The 20,109-nt window shown below is 36.9% G+C and overlaps 1 protein-coding gene across 4 annotated transcripts in view; it reads right to left on the minus strand.

The window, feature by feature from the left end:
• ATAD2B (ATPase family AAA domain containing 2B) overlaps nt 1-20,109 on the minus strand; it is an 81,470-nt gene that overhangs the window by 19,287 nt on the left and 42,074 nt on the right. For 2 of the 4 annotated variants that reach the window (XM_027455573.3, XM_072036496.1), the window contains exons 18-24: nt 18,782-18,968; nt 17,931-18,116; nt 17,029-17,164; nt 16,523-16,719; nt 13,830-13,989; nt 8,564-8,686; nt 3,691-3,828 (exon numbers count right to left, since the gene is read on the minus strand). In XM_027455573.3, the coding sequence (XP_027311374.2) occupies nt 3,691-3,828; nt 8,564-8,686; nt 13,830-13,989; nt 16,523-16,719; nt 17,029-17,164; nt 17,931-18,116; nt 18,782-18,968 (1,127 nt within the window). The remainder of the gene's footprint in view (nt 1-3,690; nt 3,829-8,563; nt 8,687-13,829; nt 13,990-16,522; nt 16,720-17,028; nt 17,165-17,930; nt 18,117-18,781; nt 18,969-20,109) is intronic. The other 2 variants (XM_027455574.3, XM_027455575.3) reach the window with 2 other exon arrangements.

Here is a 20,109-nt window from a genome sequence, read left to right on the forward strand (position 1 = left end):
ATTTCCTTATTAGATCTCCCTGCAGTTCTTTCTACAGAGACCACTAATCACTTTAATTATTGGGAAAAGTCAGTGTGGTGTTTACTTCATATTTCATAAAATGAATCTTCATATTTCATAAAATGAATTTTATCTAAAACTTTTTTTTTTTTTTTTTTTAAGATTTTGCATAACACAATACATTCTAATTTTTTTCTTGCTGCAAATGCAATTTTCACATGGACCAGCTATCATATTTATCATACTGCATGAAAGACATCTCCTCTGTGAGGAAAACATAATCTGCAGTCTATCACTACAGTATATTATTGTTGAATACTGCAAAAAAATGATAAGAATGGCAAATCAAATCTTCCCCGTACAGTTTAGTTATATTCAACATTTACAGAAGGAACTGCAAGAAAATAAAATATGCAACATACTCCATCTACTGGCAAGATACAGTAGTAGGACAAATTTTTTACTATACAGCATTGTAACAACTAAAGAGATACTGATGTTTTACTCATTGAAGTGTACCTAAATCACTGAGCGCTTATTAATTTACCAGATGCCCAAAATTTCGCATTGCTGATAGTTTCTTTTTCCACACGTACACAAAGGCAAAGCCAAACTCCTCTCATAGGTACCCAGTGACAAGAGACAACGGGCACAGATTGAAAAACAAGAAATTCAATTTCAAAGAAAGAAAAAAAAACATTGCGATGGTGACCAAGCGCTAGAAAAGGTGGCGCAGGCATGTCATGGAACCTCCATTCTTTGAGATACTCAAAACAAAACTGGACACAGCCCTGCTCAGCCTGCTCTGAGCAGGGGAGCTGGACCAGATTATCTTCAGAGGTCTCTCCCAACCACAGCAATTTTATGATTCTTTGATCTTACAACTACTTACAACAGGCTTTTGACATACGTGCCATTGCGTGTTCCCATTGGAGCATTTGCACTTTTCTCAAAATACGCAGTCAATACTGATACGTTTTAAGTCATCTGGGGCAGAACCGTCCCAAACGAATTCTCAGCAACTTCAAGTAATGCAATACTTTTAAAACTCATCTGCACTGTAATACATAACCCACCACAGGTGTTACTTCAACAGGGATATGGAAGTTGCAGATTAAATTTAACTCAGGAACATTTATCACCGTGTCTTCAAATAGAACTACAGATCTTGTGCCACATTTCTGATAGCCCATATGGTCTAATCAAATGAAAAAAAATAAAATATATTTAGCAAAATTAAATACATCACAAAACAATAGTTAACTACAAAAATAAATAATATCGCATACAAAATATGTAATCTCAAAGAACAAACCAAAACTAAATCCCATTTTTTACTGTATTATCCCTAAAACGTAAACAGGGATTTAAAATGGGTGAGGCTGCTACGCTATCTGTAATCCACAGCATTTCTAGAGAAGATGCCTGACAATCATTTCCTTATGAGGCTCTCAAGCATTGACTTTTTTAAAGCTGTTTTCTGAAATACTGTAAAAAAAGCTCCTAAAGAAATACTTTCATCAAGAAAATAACATTACTGTTGACAATTAAAACCAAAAACAAACACTAGACCAGGACAAAAAAAAATTACCTAAGGAAAAAAAAAAAATTCAAATTCAAACAGATATATATATATATAAGTGTATATTATATATATATATGTATATATATATATATATATATATATATATATAAAGGAAAAGATAGAAATATCTTAGATTTTCATAATTAGTTGGAATGTAAAGCTTTTATCCCACGTAACTAAAATACATGAACTGCTGTCCTTGTTCCTCTGCTTCTGTAATGCATTTTAGTCTTCAAAAATCTTAGTTCCTCACCACATTCTCCACCTCTAAATCATCTCTGTTCTGAAATCCCTTCTCTAAACTACCCCATTCCATTTACACATTTGCAATGCATGTAATTTGCTGCTCTTTGAGCTCCCTTACCATCGGCCCAGTTATTCTCACTCTACCCTAAAGCTCCTTCATCCAATCCCTCTTCTAGACTGTTTCTCTTCCAAGTTCTTCTGTCTCTACTGACCTTATCAGTCTTTAAGTGTGTCCATGTGCTCCCTGAATCCCTTCTGCAGATTTCTGACTGCTCCTCACTTCTTGGTTCTTCTTGATTACTACATGTACAACAGAACTCCTAGAGTAGCCACCCTGCCCATACTCATCCTTAAAAGGCCAATTTTCATTTGATTGTATTCCCAAGCATCACTGAGCCTCAAATTTTCTTGTCTTACAATCTATCTCACCAAAATACTAGCAGAAAGGGTGCCTTGACACTAGCTCCTTTTCTGTTTATGAACAGGAAAGTTGGCAAGTTCCTTCACTCAATGGCTCTAGTCTTCTTCAAAGAGCCACCACTGAACCCACAATACTAGACCAAGAATAGCAGAGGCAGAAGACCTTCTTTTTATACAACAGTAACCACTAAAAGCTGCTCTTTCTTTCAGAGATGTCCACCTCAAAGGTCTACAGCCACTCCTGTTTGCTGCACAGCACCCACAGCCAGGAAAGATCAACCAGAGTTAATCTCCATCTTGGGTTTCAGAGTAACTAACAATATTGAGAACCCCTTCTCTCTGTTTTGCCAAACAAACACATAACTTTATAATTGACATCATCAATACATTATATGACAATTTAGTCAAGCCGTAACTCTGTAGAGTTGACTTTAATTCCTTTAGCAGAAAAAAAAAAGAGTTGTAGGAAATAAAACTATACACCTGTAATTAACTATTTGACATCATTTATATATAAACAACATGCAATTCTGGGCAGTTATCCCCATACTTAGGAACTTTTGTACAAAGGAAAAGCATTATCAGGGTGAAGACGAAGACCAATGAAAATTTGATTACTCCACAATCTATGTAGCAGTTTGCCTATCAAGAACCCATTTGATGTTTTTGTGATGATGATAATAATAGATACCAAATCTTCAGCAGGAAAGCCATGCACAACTACCAGTATATCCCTCATATACACACTCTTGTGGACTTTATTTTCATCTAACAAAATTTACTGTATTTACCTGTTGTAATCAACTCACCTCTTGAAAATAATTAGCAGTGCCTTCAATTACCTACAACACAGTTAAGCAGTCATACGCTCCTCACAATTCTAGAGACTTTGACCAATTAATTGGACTAATCCAGTAGGCTGCATCAAGAGCATCTTAACATCCTCCATTAATTGGTAGTGACTATTGAAAGCCAATTCCCATAAAGGAAAATACAGTTAAATTTATAACTGCTTTTCTAAGTTTTAGCATAATAACGTATGCGTTGCAGACAGGAAGCAACTAGTGCATGTGACAGAGTAGAAAGCAGCATGCACATACATACCTGTCAATATACGTGTATACATGCACTAAACAAATCTCAACGCTCAACCAACAGATAACAGATCACCTCATATTAGAGAGAAAATAGCTTTTTTTTCCTTTAAAAATGTAATAAAAACTTTATAAAAACAGTTATTTTTTCTTACAAAAATAGAAATTCTACTTATTTCCAGCTTGTTGGGCAGAAATTTCTTATCAAAAAAAGAGTATTTTTTAAAGTTCCATGTTTCATGCTTAAAATTACTTTCGGACATAATCAGCAAGCATTAGTACATGTGAAATGTTTGCCACTGGAGGCGCCTGCAATTTTGCACAATTTTCAACCAAGGTACTCACATGCACATTTATTTGCAGAGTTGGGCCACACCGTCATTGTGGGTTTTTGTTTGTTCCGAAATGCCTCTTCAACTCTAGCTTCTGTTTTCCGTACAGTGGAACCATGAGGATTTATTTGTTCTGCTGTTACTGATAAGCCTGCATACAGAAGATAACCATACCTATTTAAATAAACCAAGCTGAAAAAAATCTACTGAATTTTAAAATAAAGTTGGAATACCATGCTGCAATAAGAACACATCAATTAATACTTAGTTGGACATTCAAAAGAAAGATTAGAATCAAGAATATTTGTTTTCTACTGACAAAAACAACTTACTCGCTGCATGGTCTTAAAACCGTCAGCTCTGACGACTTAGAAAAATATGACTGTTTCTCACATTTGGGTCCCCAAAAGATTGCACTCTTATCTACATTTCCTCTATAAAACAAATTCTTATTGACAGTTTCAATTTTTCTTAATTTTAACCAGATGATTTAAAATAAGTAGCGATTCATAATGGCATGGTACGCCATGTCAAAAGGAGTACATGAAGAGAAACTTGCACTGTCATCATGATCTATGTTATGTAAAATGGATCCACTTCAGAGTCAATACGAGCTCTGAGATTAAGAAAAATGTGATTCTGCTTTTAACCAAAAGTCTGTTGTGCTTTCTGTAATACAAGTTCATCTCATAGCTTCTACTATTTTCCATGATTTTTAAATTCTAAAAATGTGCACTTAATATTGGTTATACACACATTAAAGATATAACCATATTTACGAAGTTTCATACTCCACTAGAATTTCCTATCCATCCACTATAAGTCATCTTAAATGTCATACCACATCTCCAAAAGTAGCCAAACAAAATGTCCAAGAGCAGGAAAGAAACTCTACAACTTACAGAAGCAGAAATTAAAAGATTCACAAGGGAACTCTCACCTAACAGTCAATAGGTAAAGCACACGTTTCTAGGTACTAGTAAAAGTATTTTAAGCTACATATCAAATAAATTTCTTTACTCAAAACACCCATCACTTCTACCTTGTTATCTGCTGGTTTCAACAAGAAGCTGCAAATTCCAAAATCTAGTATACTTATTTTTTGATTTACCAACTTAGAATTTGTTATCCTTAGATATCCTAGATATCCTCTTTCAACAACAGCACCTCATTTCTGTAATACAAGAACAAGAGATTCTAGTTTAACTTCCAGACACTAATTCTATTACACAGTTTATCATTTTGTTACACTGCAGTACTTTGAGACTCGTCACCAGTCCCAGTACTAACTAAAAATAGCAGATCCGACAAAAGTATAGAAAAGGTACATCTATTCAATACATAATTCTGTTTGGAATTGTGGTGAAAAAAAAGCAATGCAGAAAATACCTTCCATTTTAAAGCTATGTACGATTGCTAAACAACTTGCCAAGATAATTGTGAAGAAAATGGATAGAGAACTTTTTAGCCTTATCTTCAGTAGTTCCTGTTAATAAATTAAGAGCTAATAAATGGCACAATTCAGAAAATCAATGGCTTTCCAACTGGGCAAAGTTTAAAAAGCCTACAAATGTGTGTCACTGGCCTTCTAAACTCCTCTGAGATTAGAAATGCTTCACAAAATTGCCAGAGAATTGGTCAGTAGCCTCCCAGAGATCAGCTTGTTTGATTCCATGCAAATCTCACGTTGAATGTTGAAGTTCTTCCAAACTTCGCCAATAAAATGTTGGCCAAGATCTGATTTTGAGGTGTGTTCTTCCTGTCAAGAGGGCAAGTTTCCGTTCTGATGTTCGTATCCACCTACCCTGACTCAATCTCAAACTATAACACTACTTCAACCTCTCCTGAACCAGTATTAATGTAAATTTATGCTCAGTCCAAGAGTTGCTAGTAGATTTATGTGGCAAGTATCTGGACTTGCCCCCCTCATAGTCCAACATTGGCATCATTGCCCTTCTTTTACAAGGGTTCTGTAGGCAGGCTAAAAATTTTAATTCCAGTAAGGCTTTATGATAAGATCCTTGAACAAGCTGAGTCCAGACACCTATGCAGTGAAACATGGGCACAAAGTCTCTTTTCTTCCACCAGACTTTACACATCAAGGGAAGGAATTAATCTTTAAAGGAAGATTAAGAGAGATGCTTAGGGCACTCCAAGCTGAAAAAAGGCAAGTTGTGCATTATACCACAATGCCCACTCTCCGTGACCTGTCTCAACATTCATTTAAGGCCTTGCTTGGAAATCTTGTTTATATTAAAAAGAAGTACTTCAGCATTCAGTTACCCACATAGTCTCATATTGGAGAACAAGGAACAAGTTAGGAACAAGGCTGGCTGCCCGTTTCAGCACGATTTCATTGCGTAGATCCACTCAGGCAACAGCCTGGTATGAGTAATGACCCTTGCATGCAGGCAACGAGTTGCACAAAAATCTGTCTACACTGCTTACATATATATATATATTTTTTTTTTTGGTTGGTTGGTTGTTTTTCCCCCAACTAGATCAACACCGAAACAATTCACTATTTCAAAGCATACTCTTATTGTGAAGCAGAGGAACAGAATGCCATCTAGGGATCACTCCTATACCAGGCCTTCTGGTAATCAGTCCAACGAAGAAAACAGAAGTCCCTTAACAGCCTTGTGGACATCCAATCCAAAGTAGAAAATACAAGCACATACCTTTGCTGTCCCTCGTGCTCTAAACAGGGTATGTCAGAAGCCTAGAACAGTAGATGCACTGTGATTTTATGGGTCTATTGTCTTGCTGAGCATATTCTGTTGGGCAAAATGGGAGTAATGGCAAGGGTGATCAGCTTCTGTATGCCTTCCATCCAATACAACCACCAGTTCCAAGATTACATGCCTGAAGTGCTATCTTCCTGATGTTCTACATCACAGTATTTGACAATACTCATGCTCCAGGGATAGGACAATCTCTTGGGCTTGTCTTTCAGCTTGAGTTTTCCTCATACCTCAAGAGCTGCATGCTTTTTCCTCATTCATAACCAGTTAATCCAACACATCTTCTTCCATGCATTCCAAATCTTCCGTCCTTGCTAATCCAGTACATGATCTTGGCCTTCCGCACTCTGCTGCTGGACCATCCAGGGCTCATTTGTTCATGAAACTAACAGAATGTGGTCCAAAAGGACAAGCCTCTTTGAAACATGACTTGCAGGTCATCTGTGACCCTGTAACTGTCTCTGTGCCAATGTCTGAAATGCACTTGGAAGCCCATCCACTGCCATGTGTCAGTCAGCTCTTGTCAGCCACAAACTGCTGCTGCTAGTCATAAACCTGTACATGTATCTGAAGGTCCACTTACCAGCATCAGACACCAACAGTACGCTTTTTCTGATGTAAAAAGTTCATAGCATGACAACATCAGCCTTAATTACAGCTTCTGAACACCCACCTCTTGCAAGATCAGCAGGTTTTGCCCCCAGAAGTTTGTATTATTTGGTCGCTGCCACTAAAAGGAGGGCAGCATTCCAGTCAGCTCTTGGGAGGCTTGCGAGGAGCAACTACAAGCTATAGAGTCACCCTCTGTAACAAAGAGCTCTTACACACAGTTACTTTTAACCTCGGAAGCAATAACCTTTTGCAATCATGGGGGACTCACAATGGATAATTAACTGAGCATAACTCTCAGCATGACACTAAGGCCAGAATTGTGAACAGTCTCACACTTTTAATAGGAAAGTACAGAAGAGAAAAGAAGGCATTATATTAGTTCAATTTTACAACCACGGTGAATTACAATTGGTTCTCTTATCCACAATCCAAGACGCGCATTGGAAACTTGTACAGAATTAGACAAAAATGCATGACTGAATGGGAAAATAAAAGGAACTCTATCTGTTTAAACCTGAAAAAGAGAAAGCCTACAGACACTTGCATAGTTCAAAGACATTTATTAATAAAGGGTCTTCAGTCTACTGAAAAAAGTATTTCAGGAACCTGCAAACAGCAGTTAAGACTGGCCAAATTCTACCTAGAAATCAATGCTTTTTTTTTTTTTTTTTTTTTAAACCAAAGCAAGAGCTGAAGCAGAAAACAACTTAGCAAGGCAAAGCTAGAATTACTGAAATCAGTAAGCCTTAAATCAGCACGAGTTTTGATTCTAATGTTATACTTCAGTAGTTTTCAACCTTTTCCAATTTTCACAAAAAAATTCCAGGAGGTACAGAAACTTTCATGTAAACGAAGACCTGCTGGCAGTGTGTTTGGGTTTTCAATTACCTCTTGTGGTTACTTTAGAAGCCGTCCACAGCCTTGGAAGTCTATGGACTGCAAGCTGAAAACAACTGCAGTGATTTAAACAAAAACTGAGTCACTGATAGCCTCCAATGGAGGGAGCTATATTTCCTGGTTTGGGACTAGTAGACTGCCAAACCTCATTTTCCCCTCAGTGTGGATTTAACAGGTATTTCTTGATCCAAGAAGTCAACGTAGTATCGCTAGACGTACATTTGTAAACATGCTCGGGTGAAAAGAAAATCCACTGTTTTAAATGTCATTCACCTTGTTCTTAATTGTTACTACGCTGCATTACAGGGTGCTTTTAGAACACAGCTCTGGTGTCACCACACTTTCAATTAGCATAGCAGTCCTAATGTTTATCTGTTCACTGTGTTCAACAGTGCTTTTTGTAGCAACAGGCTATCCATCCTTCTTTACAGAGGGATTGTGCAGTATCAGACCCAGTCACACAGTTGGAAGGAAGAAGTAGACAAGTTTCAAGTTCAGTCAACCTTTAACAGCTACTGCCTGAGTCCCACACGCACTCCATTTTTCATCTTAAATTTAAATTTTCTTATGGACGTTTGTAAATTGTCTTCTATCTTACTTATGTTGAGCTATAACAAATGAAGCTAAACATACCTCTTTTTCTTCTTGCTTCCTTGATTTCTTCACACATCTTATTAAATTCTGGATCCAGTTCAGCAGCAATGATAGCATGAGCAGTGTCCTTCAACGTACAAGCTCTATGTCTAATTATTTTATCTAGACAAAACAGGACAGCACATTTGTAAAGTATTTTAATAAATGTGATAAAATTTATCATTTGCGTGTAGGTTTGTATTGTATATTACAACACTGATACAGACGAAACTAGAAAGTGTTATAAATGTATGAAAATAGAGATGGATCAATACCATAGCATGCTCAAAAATTATAACCTAACTATTTAAAAGTAGTTTTCTGAAGTACAAATTGTTAATTCAATCAATAGTGGCATTTCTAAAACAAATGAGAACAGTGAAAGATGAACACACTTAAATCAAGTTGCAATTCTTCAAAACTTGCTAAAATCAGCAAGTCTAGCCAGTTTACAAAGGCAGAACTAAACAGAATAACTGAGTACACTGTGGTGTCTCAAGTAACAAGAGACTTGTCCAGGATTAAATTTACTCACTGAGGTCTAGTGACTTTCATATACTGCCTGCAAAACTGGATTTGTCGTCCCCTGAACCTGTAAGGTTGATCTGGATTACATTCCTCACTTTTTTTCTCCAAACCTTATTCTTTAATTTTATTTAACAAATACTAGAAAATCCAAAATCTTGCTTGAATGGATTACTTTATTGCTGATCTTAATTAGTTATTTCTCATTTCAATCCATTGAGAAAGAATGGCAAGAAATGAAAATGTAGCAAACCTGAAGCTCATGTCTACCTGGGGAACAGGACAAAGTACTGCCCACACTAGAAGCCTACATGTGACTCATGAAAAAACATTTGTACAGAGAAAACCTGTTCCCATGTATTTGAAATAAACAAAAGAAATTCTTCCAGTACTGTTGAAGTACTTGAAATTTGAAAAGCAATCATAACTTAGGAAGTAAACCTGTATGTGGAGAAAATTGACGTCCAGAATGCTGCTTTTCAATGAGATCTACAACACTTACTATTTACTTTTAGTACGAACGTATTTAATTTGCCAATTCATCCATACTGAATTATTTTTTCCAGCTGATGGAGATACTTCAACAGCAAACACCAATATTAATGTCTACAACATAATTTGCAGATTTAATCTGTTTTAATCATCACTAAAGACAACAATTAAGAATATCAATGAACATTTATTAAACATGGCTTATAAACTTAGAAACAGCAAATTTTACAGATGGAAAAACTGCTGAGTCAAAAAGGATACCAGTATCCAGCCCAATTGAGCCCTACATATGTTTTCTGGGGAAATCTACTACTGTTTAAATTGGCTGGAAACCAGAGAAACTAGAATCTTTTTTACCCACATGTATCAGTGAAGCATTTTGTTTTGTGATTGCAAAAAAATAGATCTGCATTGTTTGCAGATGTAATTGTGCAATTCTAGACTTTAAAAAGTCAGTCAGAAAATAAAGTTTACCATGTCCTCCCAAAAAAAGGGGAAAAATAAACCTCTAGACTTTGAAGCTCTAATGAGAGCAAGGGGTTTAGGTTAGGTTTCAGATTTTGATTAGAAGCTTACTGTTGAAGCAACTCTCCCCAAAACGAGGTTTGTCCAGTCATACCAACATATTGTACTAACAATTCTACTCGCCTTTAACACAGTAGTTACATTACCCTACCAAAAAGCACCATCAACGTAAGCGTAAATGCATTCACACTACCACAAGTTACTATACCACTGGCTGTTTGATATCAAACATTATAGAGGTACAGTTTCTCAAGTTTAGACCAGCCATTTTACTGAAGGCAACACCACAACGTGACCCCATGCTGGCAAATATTATTGAAGGGAGTATTCGATTGAGTTACTGCTTTTCTCGTGTCCTGCGATAGACAAGGCTTTCCCACAGACAATACAAAGATGCAAATGCTAATATGTCTAATCCACAAAGGTCGTTCTTTTGTTGTTGCTGTAAACACAGTGTCAAACAATGAAAAGCAAAGCAAAGTTCTCCTACAGAAAGATCCTGCAATTTTATAGCAAAGTATGGAGGGGTGGGAGAGGAGAACGGGTAGAAGCCAGTTTGGATATCTGTACTGCATATAAAAACCAGTACTCATCACCCGTCCAAACTGAACAGAACCAGGTACAGCATGATTCTTCTACAAACTCACGCATGAAAGAGGCAAGAATATATGCCTAGATTTAAAAAAAAATGAAATTTATAGCTTAAATAAATAGTTAATGGATTTGAACGCATCTAATGCTTACTCGGAATAGAAATGACATGCTGTTTCAGCACTGCATTCATACAAAAATCACAAGAAATCTTATATGCCAGAAGAGCAATATATTATCAGTCTGTGACAATGCAGAGGATAGAACGATCTTTCAATTACCTTCTCAATGAAGAGAAACTCCAATCTACAACTGAACAAAGAAATAGCCAGATCCATTTGTCCCAGCTCAGTCCCAAAGACAGGAAAAAACTAGAACAGTCCTGCTTCGGTTCCCTACATATATTTCCTATATATATTTTTGGTTCCCTAAGTATATTTCCAAAAACTCTTCCTCTTTGGACAGGATCAATGAGAAGTTCTACCACTACACGTTCCCCAAGCTGTTTTTGCTACATTATGTACTCTGAAGCACAGTATTATGATCTGACCTTCAAAGTCTGTTCTTTGGAGGTAGACACACTGGAGAAATTCCCTGGTGTGCCACAGAGAAGGGCACTGGTGGGATGCCCCCAAGAGCATGGTAGAGCCCCTGCCCTGTTGCTGTCGGGCAGAGAGAGGGGACCAAAAAGACAAGAGGGTTGGAAGAGTCCCAGTTCAGCATCGTAGGCAACCCCCCTCCCTACCTACCTCACTTCCCCAGGTGCCCCTCCATTATTACAGGGTTTGAGGCCCCGGATCCTGAAGGAGAGGTAGGTGAGGATGTGGTGGAAGGTCCACCTATTTATAAGCTCATTTTTATTGTGTTCAGTTCTGGGCCCCTCAGTTCAAGGACAGGGAACTGATTGAACGTCTAGCACAGATCCACGAGGATGATTAAGGGAAAAAAGCATCTCCCTTAACGAGGAAAGGCTGAGGGAGCTGGGTCTCTTTAGCTTGGAGAAGAGGAGACAGAGGGGTGACCTTATTAATGTTTATAAATATGTACAGGGTGAGTGTCAGGAGGATGGAGCCAGGCTCTTCTCAGTGACATCCAGTGACAGGACAAGGGACAATGGGTGCAAGCTGGACCACAGGAGGTTCTGCTTAAACATGAAAAGAAACTTTTTCATGGGGAGGGTGACAGAGGACTGGAACAGGCTGCCCAGGGAGTTGTGGAGTCTCCTTCTCTGGAGACATTCAAAACCTGCTTGGACATATTCCTGTGTGAGCTGAACTAGGTTCCCTGCTCTGGAAGGGGGACTGGACTAGATGATCTTTGAAGGTCCCTTCCGCTCCCTACCATGCTGTGATTCTGTAGAAATTAACCAAGCCCGCAGTTCCGAATGGTCTAAGAATGAGAACAAAGGATGTGTATTAATGCCAGTTTTTCCCAAAGCCCATCATTAAGTCACAAACATATGGCAGCTGCATGCAGGAGGTACACCTCGTAGTCCTCACCATCTCAACAGGCACTTTTCAGAGACACTCAGAGAATCCCAAGTGTCCATCAAGGCTTTGATTAGTTCACATCAATTACGCATTAGAAGCCCTCAAGAAACATTATCAAGAACGCACTGAATCTTTTGCTGAATTTTATCAGTGTATTTTTTTTTTTAGTTCTAATGCAAAATGCATCCTGTATTGAAGGAATAGTTACTTTTCTACAGCTATGAGCTAGCACTGGGTTCAAAAGGCACATGAAACCAGTAAAACACAACTTTGGGCATTACAACCTGACAACAGTAATTCTTTTCACCTGACACCAGCATTGCAAAGCTAAGATCTGACATTTCAGGAATTACTCTGCAAAACATTTCTGTATGAATCTGCTTGAAATTAGATTAATTCCATATCAAATCACACACTAACTGCAAATCCACAGTATGATAGCAAGCACTGATATGTAGAATTACACCATAATTTTGAAAATAACCAAGGTATATCAACGTTCTCAACATTCACTTTACAGCTAAGTACATGAAGAAGAAGAACAAGGAAGAAAAACATCACCGAGAAGTCTAGGTTAAAGAAATAATTATACAGAGTACTATTCTAACCTGAAACCTGATGTCTGTTAGCAAAATAAGAAACAAAGTCTAACAACAGAACTGCTGCAGCTACAGAGAACTCATCTGTTGATCAACAGCAAATTTCAAAACCTTCTATTTGACTAGACTCTACTATATCTAATCCATATACAAGACATTTGCAGAGCCGCAAGAAAAACAGAAATTCGAGAAAAAAAATATGGGCAATTGGGCTATAACCTGGCAAAACGATTTCACAAAATGCAATGAAATCTTTTAAATTGATTTTAAGTGAACTTTTCAATGCATTGTAGTGCATTTGCAGAAGGACTTAGATTTCCAGGCATCACAAATATTAAATGCAACTAAATTAAAGGGCATTCCTTTTGCATTTTATATGTCTTATTGATGGTTCTGGAAGCTGCCAATTAAAGGCCTTCTTTGGACAATGGATGCTGTAAGGTGGCCCTCAGAAAAAGTAAACAATATGCTCCTTCCTCCGTTTTGAGCATGAGCAGCTTTTACATGCATTTCATTCTATAAATTTTAACTGAAAGCACAGCATGATACTTTGTCAAGACAATAGCTTCTAAATCTCTCCTAACCAGCTGCAACTGATTTCTCTGCCTGATGATTTATCTTGCTTTATTTCTATCCCCCAACTGATAGCGCTTAATTTCTGTGGGTGCATTTCATATCCTAAGCCAATAAGGAAATAAAAGCAGACCGCTGCCAGATTGTGTGCAGGATCCTCTGCAGAGCTCTTCAAATTACACTGCTTTTTTGTTGTGTATACAAAGTCAATTCGCTGAAAAGGAGCAAATTTTAAAAGGAACTACAAAACCTATTTTATTAGAAAACAACTCTAAGTGCTGTAGCTCTTATAACGTCCCCCAGTGCTCCAAATGACTTGGAACACTAAAAGCACAGACCCTTAGGAAATTAGTTTGCTTATCCTAATTGTTATATAACACGCAGCTTATTTAGATGTTCAAATAGTAACCGAGAACGTGACTGAATACCAGGCTTTCAGTTTAGGTTGGCTGAAAATGAAGTAAATCTTACCTCCTGGATCTTTGTCTGGGTTGTACTCCAATGCATTGCTGCAGATCAGATCAATATCCGTTAGGAAATCCTTGGCTGTTAAATAGTTGTGTTTATCAATTTTGGTTATTACTGTTGATAGGTCCATTGGCTCTTTGATAACTTCAAGGTAATCTGAAACCTATAATCAAACAGCATACAGAAATGACACAGGACCGTATCTGAACACTGCCATTTTCACATCTTTATATTCTTATACATTCCACATACTTGGCTCTAATACATTAACTAAACACAGGTTCACTAATAAATAAAATTTATGCTGAAAATTGAAGTCTTATCAGACTAAATAAAACACAGGATTTCCAAAATCACCGTTCCTTCAGTAGCTCAATTTATCTTTCAAAACGGATTTAATGGTATTTTTGAGGCACAGCATTTAAACTGTGGCTTCTGTTTCACAGTGTTATAACACTGTATTGAGCTAGAAAGGAAAAAACAACCAGCCTAACTCAAAACCCTAAGAAAAACTAGCAAAACTAGGGAAGGTGCATTTTATTCACCTCCTAAGCTCTCATTAAAGCGAACAATCAAATTATCTTAAGTATATTCTGTTAATTAGTTCCTTCAACCCGCTGTATAAAAAACAAGCCAGGTTTTACTGATCGAAGACATTACACTGACTTTACAGAAGGGCAGTCTAAAGAGAAAGCATTGTGTCAGAGTTCACAGATTACTACAAGCTTAGCTCATAAATGGAAATTTAGCATCCACTAGGGTACGCTGAAAAGTATTTAACATAATTAATGGTACCATAAGGGGCTAAAGCTTGACAGTCAAATGTATCAGCACAGCTGCTGTAACAAAGTTCACCCAAAAAAAAGCTGTGAATTTGTTATTTACTTCTAGAAGAAAAACCTTACAGTTGCATGTTTCAATGCAAATAAGATTACAATCAATTAAAAATACTGGCAGCCTCAGGAGCAGCATTATTTTTTTTCCTTTTGAAACCACCCATGTATGATGGTGGCTGCCAAAATAGCAAACAGTTGCATACATATTCAGATCAAACAGCAGTGGCTCTGCAAGTTTTTTTTGTTTGTTTTTCAAAAAGTGTCTGTAGATATTCACAGTGAAATATATTACTAACATGAATGCTTTACTTCAGTGGACAGCAGTCCCAATTCCTTACATATACAACTTAAAATTTATGATGAAAAATTAAAATGGCAGTTTTATATATATTTTTTTAATTCAGTGGAAAATCTCCTTATGTCTCCCTCTACAGAAACATGATGATAATTAGTTTGGTGATTGGAAAGCCAAGCCATGGGCTTCCTCTTCTTGTTAACTCATCATCAGAAAGAATCATCACTGGAAATTGTAAACATTGCTCTTGAATTAGTCAGGAAAATCCTTGACTTGTCACACAGCAGCATTCCCTCTGCAATGCAAGCAGGAGTGGAACGAGCTTAACACATTTCCTCACAAAGTCAAGCAGACAGGCTCTTGTACAAAAGGATAGATCTGTGCTTAAAAGCACCAAGTGGGACAAAAAGGATTACATTTCATTTCTAGTGCTGTCATATATTAGCAGGATTTTGGCAAGTCTTTAAATAACAAATTCACATTTCATTTCTCCATCTACAAAACCAAGACACTGGTTTGTTTTTTGTTTGGTTGTTTTTTTTTCTATGTCCCTATTCATGCATGTTTTGATTGCAAGATCCTTGGGGGAAGAAACTACCTTTACTCTGAGTGTGAAGGGGTGAAGGGGTCCCTACAATGGACCTCCAACGCAGTTTCATAGTAAAAAATAAAAATCGTTACTCCTCTGACCATGCTCACACTGTAAGCTGCCACATTCAAGAGCTGGTCAGTCTTTCAAAAGCAGTTACACAACACTGAGGAAAGCTCACATTAAGAGGACTGAATGGGACAATAAAAAGATGCCAGTTTAGTCAATGAGGAATTTACACTGCAAATCTGCTTTTTACAATGCTGTACTTTAAGTGTCCCATATTTGTCTCTTAATGGCTTCCAAAAGGAATATCTTGGAAGAAACAAACAACCAAAAAGAACAAAAAAATACCTCTAACTAACAAGCTTGCAAAGCTTGCAGTGGGCAAGCATTTCATTTGAAAGTCAGGCTAAACCATATTCATTTCATATACTATCATCTCAAAATAGATTTGCAGATCGAACTCTCTTATCATTTAGGCACGCACACTCCACATTCGACCAGATAATGCCTTATAATGTGCTACCATCTGCAATTAATGGCATCCACAAGCATTACGGCTGTAATTATTCAACAATATTATTAACGCTCAATATGTTATGGAACACAGATCACTTTCCCAATATTATCAAGCACATAGGATTATTATGTTGTAAGAGCTTATGCTTTCAAATACTTCAAGTCTAGTAGGGACAGGAGTAGCATTTTTAAATGCTGACTTCAGTTAGGAAATTGACAGGAATGGACACATTTTTTCAATAGGTCACTGGTACAGCCAAAGAAGATGCTTGAACCGCTTGCGTCACAGTTCATGAGGCTGTGACTATCTCACAGCTAAAACTGGCATTCTAGATAGAAAAGATCATGGATAAAACATTTGTTTTGCCTATCAACTTAACCATTTCCCTTTTAGAATTGGTATTCTTTTTCTAATAGTTTCAACTTCATTGTTTGCACATTACTGAAACAAGACCTCTTCAATATCCACCGGTTTGCTGAAGATGTTAAAGCGTTTGTCTGTGGCCAGCCTCTTGGTAACATCCCTGAGAAACAATCGCAGCTCTCTCAACGTGTTCTCTTCCTGGTCCTCCATTCGCTGTTTTTCTGCTTCTGACAGCTCACGGGCAGGACAGGGCAGTGCAAGCGGAAGAACTTCCATAGCATGAAGAGCTAGGGAAAAAGACAAGTCAGACAATGAAAGTATTAACAGTGTACAATGAAATTTGGAGTGGCATTATCTTAAAAAACATTTAATCTCTCTCATCGACACACCCTTAACCCCCCCAGTTCCCCATTTTCTAAAATGGATAATCCTCCAAGCCACCCTCAAAGTAACATGCAAGAAATTTATTCTGGGCATTGAAACACTGGCACATATTATTTACAGTGTCATTTACCCACAACTTTTGAAACAGTTAGGTATCACAAAACAAAACACTGAGATCACATTATTATTGGTTTGACTGTAATTTAGTTTACCAGCCTGTTTCCTTCTTGGTGGGGGCATTGCTGCCTCATCAAGAATTAACCCTTTGAAAAACTGTAATCTGTCTTCTTCAGTTGGTCTTTGAATATAAAAAACCTCTTCATACTGGATTCTGAAAATACATTTCACCTAGAAAGAAAATAATGCTACATGAAAATTGAGCCTTCACTGCAAACCACACGATTAGTGATCATACTAAAACACAAGTCACAAACTTTTCAAAGTAACTACAGAAAAGAAAATAGTAAATAAGGTAGAAGATATAGTAAGCCCTATCCAAAGTTGTGCACACAGCCTAGGGAAAACAAATGCACGTAGTTCTCACAGAATTTACTGTAATAACTAAAGTCGTTGCAGCCCATCATCCTGACAATGGTGAACTTTGCGGTAAAGAGAAAGAGTAGGTGAATAATTAAAGAAAATATTGAGAAAAAAAATAGAAAAAGCGTATATATATAAACATTCTGAACTTCAGAAATGTTAACTAAGTTAAACCTTTAAACTTCATGACCATGTAGTTACATTAGAGTATTTTCCCAAGCAAGTTTTTCCTTAGCTTTGTCTAAATGTGCATTTGTAGCCAGATACATTATAGAAATTCCATCACTGCCTTCAAGAAAGCCACTGTGGTTCCCTTATAGGAACACTGTCACTTCTAAAGTGTAGTTCAAGAACTACCTTGTCTTCTCAAGAAAGTAGAATAGAGATTATGAAGATCAGTACCATGGAAGTACACCTCCCATTAAAGAAAATCACAAGCTTTGTATCAGCATTACATTCTCAGGTAGACGTATTTTAAATTAAGTGAGAAAAACAGTGCAAAACAGTATTCTTTACATGACCATGACATGCCATGGCATATATATACTAATGCTTCCTTCCACAATAAACTTACCTCTTCAGGCAATTCACTATACATGGACTCAGAGGTAGACAGTAGAAATATAGGGGAAAAAGATGGTATATCTTGCAGCAAAGTTAGAAAAGTAGCTCTCACAGTTTCACTGACAGCTTCCCACCAATCACCAATATGAGGCATGTAAACAATACTTGGTACTGTTCTTCGAGCTTCACGAAAGATCTAATTAAAAGAAACAGTGATATTTAAACTAAGAAATTGTTATCCCTTGTGAGAAGTAACATTTTTGCAGACTAGGAAGTGATTCATGTTTCTGGTATTTTGTATACGAATGTTCCAGTAAAATTATCTGATGGTAAAGGCTTTCTGAACAAATGCTTGTGACTGTTAGCTGTACCATTCAATTATTTTATGTCGATGTGCTAGGGACTACAAAAAAAACTACTTACCATGTGTGCTTTACAAATTCGTTAAGACTGAACAGTCAAGATGAAAATTAAACTCGTTTGCAATCCATGAAAAAAATCAACCACACAGTTTTAAATCCTAAAGCATTTAAAACTAAGTAATTGAGCATAAAACCACTGCACACCAGTTTATATACAAGCTAATAAAACTGAACATTGGGAACCAAATACCCAGATTCAGCTTACTTGACATTAGGTATGTGACTAAGGGGTCAAGTTAGAAAAGTAATTACACTCACTAGTCAACAGAGAGATCTGAATCACCCTCTAGGGACCCTTTTATTTTAAATATTAAAATTGAAGGAGCCTATGAAAACCTGGCTTTTATCTAACATTCCAGTTAGCCGCCTTTATTTAGATGCAAACAATCTGTTCCAGAATTACATAATTTATTCATTACAAGAGAATTTGAAATGTCACCTGTGCACATGATTCTTCAGGCGTTTTGGCACTGACTGAATAAAGTGCTGGCAGATCTAGCCTGTGTACAGAGAATTTTTCCAGAGTGTGCAATAGTGCTGGAGCAAGGTGCGAAGTTTGACCCGAACCCCTCTCTCCAGATAGCAGTAATCTTGGTCTGTAAGAGGTTGGCTGGTGATAAGCTGACCTGTAACAGACAATAGTTACAATTAACATGACCATGTTATCAATGGAGATTATATATGTAACTCAATTGTAGTGTCATTTGAATAGGTTTGGGGATGGTTGTTGTTTTGTTGGTGGTTTTATTTGTTTGTTTTGCCTTTTTTTTTTTTTTAAAGAATTCAAAGGAGAAGCAACGAACAGTAGTTTCCTACAACAGCCTAAGAAGATTCAACTAATTCGAGCACATCTCAGCACTACGCCAGGTCTCAGTAACTCCAACTTCATCTTCACAACAATTTTGTTCAAACTCACCTGCAGAAGTATGCACATATTAAATTCACACAAAAGTTAATTATAAGCAGTTTATTTAAAGGCAATTCCTTGATCATATAAAAAGACTTTCACGTGAATGGACTTTCAGTGAAGTTATCTATTTAGTGATGTCAAAATCAGTCTGAATTACCAAAGCATCTCAACAGCAGCCTCAGAATTCCCAGGTTCACAAATTCATCCTTTACCAATGCCATGCAACATCTCAAAAAGAACGTAACATTTCAATACTCTACTTAAGAGCTAGGACCTGAAATAGGCCCTGAAATAATACAGTCACTGTTTATATTCTATTCTTACATTTAGATTTTCAAACAGAAGAAAGATTTTAAAGGAAAAACTGCAAAGGTAAACTTATTGTAACTTTTGGTGTCAATAATAAATCCTAAGGAGTTCAGGTAAGAATTTTTGTTTGGTTGGGTTTTTTTGCCCTATTTTAGGATGAGTGAAAGACAAAGAGAAGTGTTCAGTTTTTCCATGAAGAGTCTTTTCTGTTTATAGTAAATTGATTATGAAATAATACAGTTAATTTGCATTTTCTCTCATTAAGGCATTTTTTATCTGAGTATCAATCAGCTTGCGCAGTCAAACAAGACCGAATGATTTCATTTTGAGCTAAATGTTTACTAACAGCTGTGAACAGAGCTGACCTCTTTGGCTTTTCAGTTCTCATAGTGGAGGTTACAGACATAGATGACAATTATAAATACTGAATTATATTGTCTGGATTACTTACTTTACAAAAATAAGCAGAGTCTTCCAGATTATTTTACTGAGACACATCCACACAAATATATATTGTTTTTCTGTTTTCACGTTCCCCCTCCCTCTCT

The sequence above is a fragment of the Anas platyrhynchos genome, chromosome 3 (genome assembly GCF_047663525.1).
Source record: "Anas platyrhynchos isolate ZD024472 breed Pekin duck chromosome 3, IASCAAS_PekinDuck_T2T, whole genome shotgun sequence".
In the NCBI taxonomy this organism is placed as follows: domain Eukaryota; kingdom Metazoa; phylum Chordata; class Aves; order Anseriformes; family Anatidae; genus Anas; species Anas platyrhynchos.